At 38.1% G+C, this 14,259-nt stretch overlaps 1 protein-coding gene across 1 annotated transcript in view; it reads left to right on the forward strand.

Moving 5' to 3' along the window:
• LOC311088052 (E3 ubiquitin/ISG15 ligase TRIM25-like) overlaps nucleotides 1-14,259 on the forward strand; it is a 28,005-nt gene that overhangs the window by 3,397 nt on the left and 10,349 nt on the right. The window contains exons 2-3 of the mRNA XM_084121694.1: nucleotides 1,525-1,620; nucleotides 1,708-1,941. Of these exons, the coding sequence (XP_083977820.1) occupies nucleotides 1,525-1,620; nucleotides 1,708-1,941 (330 nt within the window). The remainder of the gene's footprint in view (nucleotides 1-1,524; nucleotides 1,621-1,707; nucleotides 1,942-14,259) is intronic.

Raw genomic sequence — 14,259 nt, forward strand, 5'->3', positions numbered from 1 at the left:
GAGATCTGGGGCCTCATGTACAAAGACTTGCGTTGAATTCATACTAAAACATTGTGTACGGACAAAGCTGTAAATGTGCGTACGCACACAAAAAAACAGATGTAGGAATCTCTGCGTACGAAGGATCCCACGCATATTCTCTTTGTACATCCCAATTAACGTAAAATTGAACGCACATGCACGAGCACAACGCCCCACCAATTTTCCTCCCTTAATTAAGTCAATTTAAATATGGTAATGAGTCCACTTTGGCAAAAGAAAGTAGTAAGAAAAAAGCTAAAGCAAGCGGCAAGAAAAAAAACTTTACAGAAAGTGAATTGGAGGTGCTACTATCGGAGGTAGAAACGAGAAAAAATATTTTATTTGGAACTTTGTCCTCCGGAATTAATAACAAAAGGAAAAAAATATGAGTGGGAGAGTTTGGCTGATGCCGTCAATGCGGTATTATTGTTATTATTATTATTATTATTATATATATATATTATTAGACTTAGACTTTGTAGAACAATTCGTTGTGTAATGTTTGCAACTTCACTTCATTGCCTGTAAGAGTCGCCAACGGACAAAAACAATGAGAAATGTATGTACGCCAGACATGAAATTGGCACATTCTCGCGTTAATTTCACTGTTAGTACATACGACCGTGAGCGTGAAAGCTGGCGTACGCAAAGTTTTTGTGCCCCTGGTCCTGAGATCGCTACTGCGCAGACTCCGGTCCTGAGATCGCTACTGTGCAGACTCCGGTCCTGAGATCGCTACTGCGCAGATCTGGTCCCGAGATGTCAGCGCCATATCGGGACACTGGTGGCTTCACTTCTCACCAATGGAAGAGAGCGAAGGGGCGTTGTCCATCTTTTTTGACAGTCTATGTTTTAAAAACACAACATTCCCTGCTGGCTCAAAACCACGCCCATAGCGGTAAACGTGAGGAACGCCAATCAACTTACAAATGAGGGCCACCTCCACACCACCTCCACTGTCGTTGTGCTGTTTTTAAAAATAAAAACCATTGTAAACGACTGCTCTGCTCATCCAGCACGAGTTGCACAGTTCACTGATCGCGTGACAATGGCGGAGGATTTGTTGCGCAACAGAGCCTAAGCGTCTGATAAATGTATTATCTTGTAGAACACGCACTCAGCACCACTGCTCCCTTTACACGGAGTACGCACAATCAGGAATTTGAAAGTGAAAGTAAAACACGAACTCCCTGATGCACACAAATTAGGCTGCATACAATAACCTGTCTCTGGACTGTGTAGTTGTAACCACCTCTTAGTTCTGGTCTCTGTTTTCACACACAGCCTCAGTCAGAAGTTCTGGAAGCTGATATTTAATGTACAGTAAGAGTCTGAAGAGACTCATGTGAAATCATACAGGAGAAAAGCCAGTCAGTTGAGTTTGTGGCATTTGTGGCAGTTGAATTCATACTCATAAAGTATATGATATATATATATTTATATATATATATATGATATAGTGACAGTATAAAGTGGCATCTGTGTTATTGGTTTGTTCTGCAGAAGCAGCTGAAGGAGACGCAGAGGTCGTTCCAGCAGAGGATCCAGCAGAGAGAGAAAGATCTTCAGCAGCTGAGAGAGGCTGTAGAGTCTCATAAGGTGAGTCTGGAGAAGAAGAGAAGTTTGAGAAGTCTCAGTCAGGACTCACTGAAGCTCACTGTGTGATTGTGATGTGTGTCCTAACAGCGCTCTGCACACACAGCAGTGGAGGACAGTAAGAGGATCTTCACTGAGCTCATCCGCTCAATTGAGAGAAGCCGCTCTGAGGCGACACAGCGGATCCGAGATCAGGAAAAGACTGCAGTGAGTCGAGCTGAAGAACGACTGGAGCGACTGGAGCAGGAGATCAATGATCTGAGGAGGAGAGACGCTGAGCTGGAGCAGCTTTCACACACACAGGATCACATACATTTCCTGCAGGTAACAGAGATCCAGAAGAACAGGATCATAGTGGACTTGAGCAAGAGACTCTCAGAGAAACATTTCATGAGAGCAGAATGAGCCGCTGACTAAAGTGTTGATCTGTGTGTACGGATATTATATAATCATCAGTCAGACTCTCATCTGATCATCTTCACTCACAGTTCAACTTTTTTACCTCATTTTCCTTCATAAATAATGTTCAATCTGCTCATAGATTTTGAACTGCTTTTCCTGAGCGAATGTCTACAATGAGACCAGGGCCGGGTTTCCCGATAACGATGTATCTTAGCTCTTAAGAGCGCTTTCTACGTGCAAAGTTACGAACGCTCGCAGCAATTCCACGAGCGTTTCCCAAAAATGCACTTAACATGAACGCGCGAGAACGCGCTCTACGTGCTACTTAAGAGTCGCTGTCCATTCGTGAAGTTCTGAAACATAACCTTATATGGAATCGTATTCTGAACGTTTAACCTAATAATTGTCATCTGTTGTGGATTAGCAATCACTATAAAGCACCTACAGGCGGAGGCACTGACAAAATGGCTGAAAAACAAAACAAAAAAAACACACACGAAAAGATACCTTTCAAAAAGATGAAATGAATGTCCTTTTAGAGGAGATAGAGCGAAACAAAGATGCATTTTTTAACAGATTTAAAGGATTTCTTTTATTTATTTTTTTGTTCATTCATTTAATTTTGATTACAATTATTAGATTAAATTATTTATATTTTTTTGTTTTGTTTTCTAACCTTTTTAATTATTTAATTTATACATTAATTTAACCAACAACAAAAAATAGTAATAAAGTGTACAATAAAGTACAATCAAAACCTTATATTATAATCACATTGCATTTGAATAAAGTTAAAGGTGTAATCTGCCGGTTGTCCTGCAGGTGTCCTCATAAATCTGTCTTCTTACGATGCACTTGGGGATGTACGATTACTCCAGAGCACTCGTAGATCTACGAAGATTTTCAAGTGCTACTTAAGCTACGATGCTTTTGGGAAACAGACCGTAATATTAAGATCAGTCATACGATCGTTTTTACGATCAACTTAGGCTTACGATGCTTTTGGGAAACGCAGCCCAGGGCCGTTTCTGAACATTTCCCAAAACTTACACTCTCAAATATTAGCAACGTTTCTAAGCATTGATATGGTACTTTTACAAATTATATAAATAGTTTGTTTCTTAACATTGAAATGATTCCCAACTGATGAACATTAATTCTATTTTTCTGCTCTCATATTGGTTGCAGGAACAACATTAGCATTCGGTGGTTCATCGTAATTTGTTATCAATGAAAGTTTCACAGGTTCCAGTTCACAGTATCCAAATCTAAACTCATTTATAGTAAATTGATTGTCCAGTTTATTTTCTATAGAGATTTCTAGTTGATCATTTCTCTCTCCTCATCACTCTGTAAAAGTTTATACAATGAAATACCGTTCCAAATTATTTTACATCCTATCAGGACATATAAATAATCCCGCGGTATCTAAAGAGCCTAACCTTTAGTCGTACTTTTAAGAGTTAGGTGATCAGTCTCTACAAATTCGTATTTTATTATAAAGATAATAAGGATTATAAATATAATAAATGTCCCCTTCGTAGTATAAGTCTACCTGTTTAGGTACTCTTCAACCGTGTTTGCTATACAACAATAACCCTGTTATAAGTTGTTTCTTTAGCCAGGCGTGTCAATCAATCAAACAGTGCATACTGATTATTCACATATCAGAATTCATGCTCACCCTCTGTAGTTTTCCCCCGGTTCGGATCGTCCTGATCCAGGAAAGAAAAGGTGAAGCGTACTCAAAAATTCCAAGTTCCAGTCAGATGATTTTGAATAAATGTTTAACAATATTTATTAAAAGAATCAAAAATGAAAAGAATACTTGTTACAGAATATAATAGAGTACTTAGACTAACAGAGTAATATTAGCTATGCTTAAACAGCTTCTTGCATTCAGGAACTGCTGGGGTCCTGAATTGGAGATTGCAAGGATGAGCCTTTATCCGTCTCCAGTTCCTTTCTTTTATAATCCAGATTCGAATACCTTTCGTCATATTTACTGTAAGGCAAATCACATGTGCAGATGCTGATCCCAGCAAATGTCTTAACACTCTTATCCGTAGTTGCTTGACTGTCCAGTCGACGGAAATCCCCCCAGAAGATACAATAGCTTCTCTGTATGTGTGGACAAAGACCCATGTCACTGCTCTCTCATGTGACTTTGAGAGTAGCAGCGATGGACAGAAAAACTTTTCATACAAAGCAATTATCATTGAACAGTCATGTGTTCTAAAAGACCAAGAATTGCATCTGCAGCAGTCTTGGGTACAGGCTTCTTATTATGGCCCTTTCTGCGTTGTCGGCGAGTTTGAGGTATGGGTGAAGTGAATGAAATGCCGCTCTCAGGTGGATCCTTGTGACTTGACATCACACCCCCTTTCGGCATTAAATGAGCTTCTTTAATTCTTCTAAACTTGTTCAATCTAGCTTTAGGTTTTCTTGGTTTCAGTTTATCTACAAAATCTCTTACACCAAATCTATCCATTTTGCTCACAAAATCAGTACAGTAGATACTTGGGGTAATGCCGTCAAATTCTATCTCGTACAGTCTATGACTAATCCCATCATTTTTACATATCATCACTTTTAATGAGTTGGCTTGATCCTGGCTCATCCCAACTTGATGACACCAGGTTCTCAGACTCTGGATAACCTTCTGCCTGTACCACGGTTTGAGTGCTGGCTTCCACTGAAACTCGTGTTTGTTCCGCCAGACTTTCAGCAGTCTGTCCAAGTTCACTTGGTTGACTGCGAAGATGAGTCCTCTTTCGGCCACATCCAGAGTCAACGGTACCATTGTCCAGACTCCAGGGGCCTTTGATATGAGGACTCTCTGCGGGGACATAAACACAGCTATAATTGAATTTTTGTCTAGCACTTCCGGGTTGGCTAGGATTATCCAGAACCCAATGCCTGTAAACCATTCCTATTATTTCTTTTAAACCTCCATTTTTCTTTTTCTTTAGATACACCCGTGGTTCCAGGTGATATCTGGTAGCTGCATAATTATTTCTGTAGCCAGCCTGTACGGTTAGAATTTCACTGACCTTACAGCATTTAAATTTCATTGCCATGCACCATTCTATATAAATCTTTGACACCCAAGGACCACTACGGTCCATTCTTTTTCCTCGTTGAGTCACAGTCACTTGTACAATTTCATCCATCTTTACATTTTGTATTACAGTACAATTTGAACAGAGGTCTTGCCGCTGATTCATCAGAAAACATCTTATTCTTAAACCTCCTGGAAGCTTTCCACATATAACACAGTTCGTCTGTTTTTTAACTACATTTCTTGGTCCACAAATTTCATTTGAGATGCAGTCTATGTATCGTTTCCTTTGCCATCCAGAAGCTGATGCATCCTATTGGTAGGTTATAAAAGGGTTTGTCAGCTCAATATTGAAACAACATTCTTTACCAGCTTTTATCAGTTTTGTTATATAAAACCAATCATTACTAACTATCAATATTGCTATACCACACATCACATAATCATCATAGTACTCTGCAATCATCATTATCATAAATGCAGTTGCAACTACAGTTATTTCATAGACAGTCATTTTTGTACCTTCAATTTCTACTCTTCTTGTGGCAAGTATTATAAGATACAAAATCACCAATAGTGTAGAAGAGAGTACTATGTACTTTACAGATTGGATCTCAAGATAATACTTCAATAAATCACATGCAAAAAGTATTATATTAAGTGTTGCCAATCTGATCATGCCTCTAAGTCCAAAAATGGATTTTATCTTAGGGCTTTTCACAACTTGTCCTATTATCATGCTTGCCAGATTTAGCCTTTTCTCCAAATTAAATGAGGCTATGTTACATATTGCAATTGGAATTTGCCATAACCCTTGTAAACCCATTAACATACATATCCAATAAAGGATCAAAATTACATTGTAGATTATAATTTGAAATTTATTTACCGGCAATTCAGAACAAGTTGCAGTGGAGTTGTTTCCCCAATTTGGTTTGGTTAAAGCCATTCTTCAGGTTTCTCAAAACTTTTTAGCTGGTATACTCCGTTCAGTATGCTGGTTTTCAGGAGAATGAAGTGATTTTACGAGCCACTAACTTTTTACGATCTTTGAATTAGCCGTAGGCACTTTCTCCTTCACTCTCATTCTCGGACTCTGAAAGATCAGCTGACAGTCGAATCTTTCTATATTTGGCTTGGACAGCTAACTGTTTTAGCTTCCTACAATGTAAGCATATTTTCACTAATTTAATTAGAATACCTATTATCACAATGATTGCTATCGTGACTCCCACACAATAAAGAATAGTTTTTACTATCTCCCATGTGTCTGTCATTATACTCCATACATTTGTGGCCACTGCCTTAATTTTCCCGCCTATATCTTCGAATGCTGTTTTCACTATTCTCCCAATTAATTTAATCAAAGTTACGTCTGAAGGGCTTCTGGTTTTTGACCAGTAGTCTAAACGGTGAATCCAGTGAGCTCCAAGGCTCTCCGATTCCGTTAAATCATCGACTGGATGTAATAAGTCTTTCCACTCACTTATATATTTAATATAAGGTATAATAGCACATATTTTCCTGATTTGCGTTTCTCCTACCATTTGCTTTAGAATCAGTGGAGTAATCTTTAAGTTCTCTCCTGCCCAGAGGGCGCCTTCCATGGCTTCGTAGTTGCATGACATATAATTCCTATCAATGTTCCCCTTTGTGTTTTTAGCTGCGTAAGATTGCATTATGGGGGCACTAAAAGTTGCATGTTGCCAATTGTTAAATAGGTCCCCTCTGCATAAATATTTAGTTTCTACGCGGTCACTCCAAAATTCGATCTTTTTATTATCCATTCTTTCACCTACCATCAATACTTCTGTTCCTAAGTCGAATTCTTTAACACATTTAAGGTTATATGCTATCCTTTTTCCTTTTGAAGATTTTACAATATCAAAATTGCCTCGTCTTGTGCACGGCTCTCCATACCAATCCGTAACATTCCATCTTTTGTTGAAGTTTCCTCGAGTGGGCCTGATATATATTTTACTCTGAGTTCCCCACGAGTAACTATCTGGATCAGATACTTTTAAATAATAGCCAGTTTCCCATTGTCCTATATTTTGGGATTTATAGGAGTTTAAGATTTTGTGTGAACCTAGATATTTCATGTGTAACGGCCATACAAGGTTGCCTTCTTTTCTTCCAGTATGTACATCTTTTATATCTTGATGTCTTCCGTGGTATCTTATGTAACCATTAGGTCTTTTAGTGATGGTATAATGCTTTAACGCTTCTCCTCCCTGCAGCATGTATAACAACAATGCGCTCCTATATTGTTGCTCCATCACTTTTGTTGTTAGGTATTTTGATATTCCGGAGATAGCTATGAGTTTCTCTGGAATACCTGCATTTGGAAAATATTCTAGCGTATAAGGATGTTTATAGTTTCCATTTGCTCTTTTCTTTCCTTCTAATGTGGCTTTCACAGTCCACGTAGTCCTATCTGCTTCACTACCTGTTCCTTGTGTGAAATTATAATTCTTTATTATCCATTTATGCCATATAGTAATAGTATCTTTCTCATATTTTTCCATAAGAGTTTGATTCCATGGAGCTTCAGCTTTTATAACACAATACCAAACTTTTTTCTCCGGGTTTAATTTACGAGCACACTGCTTTTCGTGATCAACTGTTGATCTGTCTTTGTTACTTGGCCAGACCATCTTTCCCAACCAGGGACATGGTATTTTATGGCACATAGGTGTAGCTCTAGGCCTATGGTAGCAGTCTATCCACTCTGTGGTTTTTGCAGGAATTATAGGTTTGTTTTCATGGATTGAATGAATTATAGTTTTATCTTGGAATTCACTCATACGAAGCCAACGATCTATTGGTTTTGGCCCTGCGCGTTGCGCTGCAGGTTTCAGTGGACTTGATTTTGGTTTGGTTTCTTCCATGTCACCTGCCACTTCAAAGTCATCTGCCACTTCTAAATCATCTGCCACTTCTAATTTATTTTGGTTCTCTTTGTCTAATACCTTTACTCTTTTTATGTTTGCTTTGGCTGTTTCACAATTCCATTCTAAAGTCGAGATTGTCTTTCCATAGGAATATGTCCACCATACTAGATCAAAGTTTTTTACACTAATGTTTCTAGCTGCACTACCATTTATTTCTTGGCCTGTTAATAACACATGTGTTTGATTTAGTAGTTGTAGTTTATTCCATTTCATTACAGTTAATCCTTTTTCAGTTGTTGGACCATAATCTGCAGCTGATTCTAAGAAACTTCCTTCACTAGTACAATTCCAGTATTCTGGATCTATGTCTACTATCCAGTTTCTTATCAGCTTAGCATTATTTTCAGGATTGTATACTATCCCTGCTAAAATCAAAGGTGAACCTTTAACCATTATTGTTTGATTATAGCAGTGTAATTTAACTATCTTTTCCATTTTAGTACAAGGATAGACAGTATAGATTTCCTCTGTTTCCTTTGTTCCGAATCCAGCCAAAATGCATACAAAAAGAATGAAAGCCATACTTATCCATGCTACCATTTCCTGAAAATGTTCAGTCTTTTCTTGATGGAGTCTTCTGTAGATGGTTTTCAGTCTTTGTCTACTCCCCCCTCTAGGCATGTTGGCCTGTGGGTGAGAGAACAAAGAATTGCCTGTCTGACCCTAGAATCGTTGTTTTAGCAGCCAGTCTCGGACCCTTTGTTTAAAAGGTTTAACGTCTGTCCTCCAATCAATATTAAAACCCTGTATGGCAAAGCCGATGCCCATGTAATTTCTGGTACAACATAGATTCACCACCAGTGTTTTAATCATAGATGCATCGTTTTCTTCATATTTAATCTTATAACAGGCTTCCCCAGTCATAATTATTTGACTTCTGGACATTCTTGTGATGTCTGTTTCTCTTACACCCAGTTCCCATGTCCTGGTCTCGTAGTTATAGTCTGTAATTAGGAAGCTCATATTTTTAAGTTCATTAACAATTAATTGTTCGGCTGAGCTGCGTTCATACTGTCCCTGTCTTTTCACAAAGATAGTTTGCTTTGGTTTATTTAGATTATGTGAGACAACTCTTTCCCACGCCTCCAAACAAGTGATTTGTCCCAGTACCTGACCTAATACAGATCCAATCTCCAGAGGATCTGTATAGGATGGGCTACCAAGCCCTGACAATTCACAGTATCGATATAGCCATGCTTGTTCATCTTCTTCCATTAATTGGATCGGATTACTAACCCATGCTGTCATAATTTTACCCTGTGACACGCATCCCATGGCTAATTTTGATTTTCTGGTTAACCAGACCTCTTTCTTACTGACAGTCTGGACCCATTGCCGCTCTTCTAGCTTTTCACATCTGTTGCACAGTTCCAGTTTATAGTCACTAAACTTACAGGAACATTTTGAGCCTAGTAAAATTAGTTTTTCTGTACACGTTTTACAGGTTCGGCAGACACAACTCGTTTGTCCTCGTTGTATTGTTTGAATGACCCATCTTTGTTTGCCTAGTCTGCAATTTCCGCATACTGAAATTTCTCCCAAGGCACAGTGGCCGATTCTACCTTCAGGATTGTACCAGGAGAAAAGGTTATGCTCTCCCTTGGTAGGGAGTGATTTTAAGCTCGCTTTGGTAGGCCGAGACTCATTCGGACCTTCCCAAAGTAATTCTGCCACGTTCGCTGCTTCACAAATACAACAGCTTGTGAATGGTATTAATTTACTATTAGTACCATCAGGGCAGTCCTCATGCCATTTTTTGACTCTTAGTAGCTCATACGCTTCATTTTGGCACCTGACCCATCCTGTTTTTGATTCAATAATGGACTCAAATACCACTTTCTTCATGATTATGCCTTAATTAAGTCTCTCAAGGACCAAATGCCGTTATTTTCTAATTGTACAGTAGTATTCGAAGTGATTTTTGTTACCGTGTCCACGGTCCCAGTTTTATGCCTAAATCTTTTACCTCTGATTTTATGCAATATAATTACTTGATCGCCTACCTTAAATGGATTGGCTTTAAAATTTTCCTGCTCAGGTTGATCTTCACTTTTGAGTTCACTTGGTTTGATTCTGTAATTTAGAAAATGCGTACATTGGTCAATCAAAGTATCCCACTGTCCTAGTTGTTCGTTCTTCACGAAAAATTGTTTACATCTCTTAACAGCGTTCTCGGCTAGTCCATTGCTTTCCGGTCTATATTTTACACTTTTTATCAATTCGACCCCGATTTTATTACAATATTCCTCAACTTCTCGTCCTGTAAGGTTCGGAGCACCATCCCCCCTAATTCTTTTAGGTGGCCCCCGAAATCTGATCCACTCTCTTAGTGCTTGTACGACAATCGCACTAGTAGCTTGTTTGCATGGATATATTTGAAGAAAATTGGAACAATTATCTACAATCACTAAGAAGTAACAGTTTTTTAATCTCGTAGCTGGCCTAATAGGTCCTCCGAAATCCATCGATATTTCATCATTCTCTTTATCTGTTTTAATCTTTCCATACTCATTGAACCTGCTGTTCATGACCTTTCTGCATTCAGGACATTTTTTCCTTATTTCAAGATAGGTAGCTTTTAGATTCTGTATATTCAGTCCTGTGGCCTTACAATACTTTGACATATAAGCTAAGCTTGGATGCATTAAATCCATGTGTAGTTTTTCAACAATATTATTTTCACTTGTCTTAGTGATAACTTTAATAATTTTTATTGTTTGTATTGTCTTATGTCTGATATATTTGTCTACCTCAGCATTACCTTTGGCAGCTGATGTAGTCTGTACTGTGTGACTGCTTTGGTGCAACACTACCGGTTTAACATCTTCCAATAATATTGCAATTTCCTTCCACAAACTGTCCTGTTTTAATGGCTTTCCCTTTGCTGTGCAGAAGCCATTCAGTTTCCAAGTGTCTACGTGCTCAGTTAGCGCTTTGTAAACATAATCACTATCTGAGACAATAATTCCATTATTCGTGGCTGTGGCTTTCATATGCCTTAGGGCTTCTAAAACAGCTTTTACTTCTGCCAGTTGCGCTGAGTCTTCACTAGACAATTGACCCTTTTGTTTAAAAACTATTTTTCCTTTTTCTTTCCTTATGAAGCCCCACCAGACTTCTTCATTTTCTTTTGAACCATCTGTAAAATAACAAATATTAGCCCCTTTAGGGATTTCTGTTATTTTGTCTTTTTTGTTAAGTTTACTTTGTCCAAAAATTATCTGAGTATCTTGCAGCAATTTGCTCCACTTAGCCCAAGTAAATTGATGAATCTTAGGAGCTTCACTGACTAGGTTTTTGGATTCTCTCACTAGTTGTGCGATGCCTTCACCTTTCGATTCTACAATTATCTGTTGATCTAGAGCTAAGGTTTTTATCGCTATCAAACATTTAGCAATACTAGCTAAGATGTCAGTTGCTGATTTAGGTTCCTGTTTTAGCTGATTAGTAGGTTTTGGGTATGACATGAACTGTATAGGATTCTTCCTATCTTTTTCATTATACAAGACCAGTTCAATTTCATCTGCAGTATTTTCAACACTCACTACTAATCTTTGATCCGATTCTCTTCTTGCTATTTTACCTGAGGCTAATGCCAAGTCAATTAATTGTAGCCTGATATTTTCTAATTCATCGCTCCAATTAAATTCATTTCCTTTCGTGGCTCCATAAAGAGGTTTCGCCAATTTTGCATAGCCTGGTATCAGATCCCTGAGAAAATTCATGTGTCCCATGAAGCTTTGTAAATTCTTTAGGCTTTTTGGGCTGTTTTGTCTCAAATCTTCCAGTTTCTCCTTGGTGGTTTTTGAGAGTCCACGATCCATTCCTGTCATTGCAAAGCCTAAAAAATCTACTTCTTCTTTACCTATTTCGATTTTCTTGTAACTTGGCTTAAAACCCGCATTTATTAGTCTAGTAAATACTTCATCTACGATTTTCAGGTGTTCATCAGGATCGTCATTTATGATCAAAAGGTCATCTATATAAACTGTCACCGGTAAATTTGTCATTAGCGTGACCACGATAGATTGAAATGCGTTCGGGGAATTTTTATAGCCTTGGGGCAATCTTGTATAACAATACGATTTCGATCGGCAGGTAAATGCAGTTTTAGCCATGCTATTTTCAGTTAACGGAACTGTCCAGAAACCGTTTGCTAAGTCAATTTTAGTTAATATTCTACCCTTAGGTAAACCATTGGTTATATCTTTTGCATTAATTAAGTACCTCGTATCCGGTTCTGATACTTTATTCAAAGATTTGAAGTTATTAACGACCCGGTAAGTTTTATCTGGTTTAGGGACGGCTTGCAGCGGAGAATTAGTGATCGGATTTTGTATTTCTTTAATAACACCTAATTTTTCTAATTCTTTAATAGTTTCTTCGATTTCAGGTAAAGCTTTTTTATTAATAGGGTATTGACGTTGTGGTTTATGCACACCTCCCTTTATTTCATACTCATATTCTTTACCTAATAGGCCTACATCATTTTTAAATTTAGCGGCTCCACCTTTATGTTTTTCCAGGATTTCTCTCAATTTGTTTTTATCAAGTATGGTTTCCTGTACCATTCTATTAATTTCCTTTTTAAGGTCGACCATTTTCATCCATCTAACTGTTATTTCTTTATCAATATTACCCACAATTTTAGTTGCATCTTGCAATGTCATCAGGTTTTCTGATTGATTAGGAATAATGGCTATGTCCTTCCACAAATACCAGTCTGTATCAATTGGGCCTTGAGTTTTATTAAAGCTGTATACCCTCATTATACCTTTTTGTTTTATGGCATCTTCAGGTAAGTCAGTAAGGCAGCTAATTTCGGCTCCTGTATCAAGAATGAACGTTCTACCATTGTATTCTATATAAAAGAAACCTTCATGTTCTTTAACTAATTCAGATTGGATGGTCGCTTTTCCTTTAAGGATTTCCTATTTTTGTTTTTGCTCAGACTTGTTAAGTCTCACAGATTTAGGCTTAGACTGACCAGCACTGGATGTTTTTTCTACAGTCATCTTCTGTTTAGCTCTCTGTTCTCTGATTTTGTTTTGTTGCTCAGGAGTCATTTTGTCCCATTCATCCCTAGAAACATACGTGGAGCTAGTTTGCTTACTTGCATATTTTGTCAATGGAGGTCTTTGTTCCCAATTAGGTTTTCTCTGCACTCCTCTGCTTTGAGATCTGCCTCTTCTCTGAAAGCTTGCTGGTCCAAATTGGTCTCTTTCCTCCCTGTAAGATTTCTGCTGCCCAGAAAATCTGGACCCCTGTTGACCATCACGGCCTCGAGCCTTAAGTCTCTCTGAACGTCTCAGACCTTGCTGTTTGCTATTTCCCTGGAAATTTAAATCTTGACTGCCTTTTTTCTCTGTCTCCTGTTTGGTTCTTCTATCATACCTCACAGCAAAAGTTTGTAACTCGTCCCATTTAGTCTCATAACCCCAAGATTTTAAGTTATTTAGACCTGGGAGATCTTTGTCAAACAACAACAGTTCTTCTACAGTTTCTGATGTGCTTTTTCCTTCAAGGGCCCTATTCTTGCAGAATAGCAGTAACCCTGTGCTTTTTATTTCTTTCAGCCTTTTCTCGTACCATTCTTTCTTAGTTTCACCAGAAATGTTCCTCTGATGTAGAGAAACATCATTAATTCCTATATTCAGACCTAATAGTTGATTAATCATCAGCTCTATATCTTCATCATTGATATTAAGCCTCTTCCCTAGCTGCACTATTTTCTGGCAGCTTCTCATGTTATCTTTCGGATCCAATTTCATTCCATTAAACATTCCTATCTCAGTAGCTGTTATAGTATGTTTAGTTCTCGATCTATTTATTCTCTCCGAGCCCTGGTCAAAGTCATCCTCTAAGCAGACAGACACACTGGATATAGAGTCGTCACAATAGTCATATTGTTCCCTATAGGCCCCCCTATTCTGAGGGCTAATTTTTTCTTTTTTCACTGACGAGGCTGCTATTTCAGCTAAGTTTATGCCTAGCCCCCCTCTGGGCAATTGTCCTTGTCTTTCTGCCTCATAGTACACTTCATCTTTTTGCACCAGTTCAGTCTTAGTTGTAATTTCTGGTAAAGGTCTCCTATAATATATAGAGTTTTTTGATTCCTTTAAAACCTCTTTCCTTAGTTCAAATATGTCACCCATAATCGGATCCCTACCACTTCTTCCTCTATTTTCAGATAGGGTCAAACGCAGTAATAATGACAGAGCTTTC

This window comes from Abramis brama, assembly GCF_963993115.1.
Source record: "Abramis brama genome assembly, chromosome: 8".
Classification (NCBI taxonomy): Eukaryota; Metazoa; Chordata; class Actinopteri; order Cypriniformes; family Leuciscidae; genus Abramis; species Abramis brama.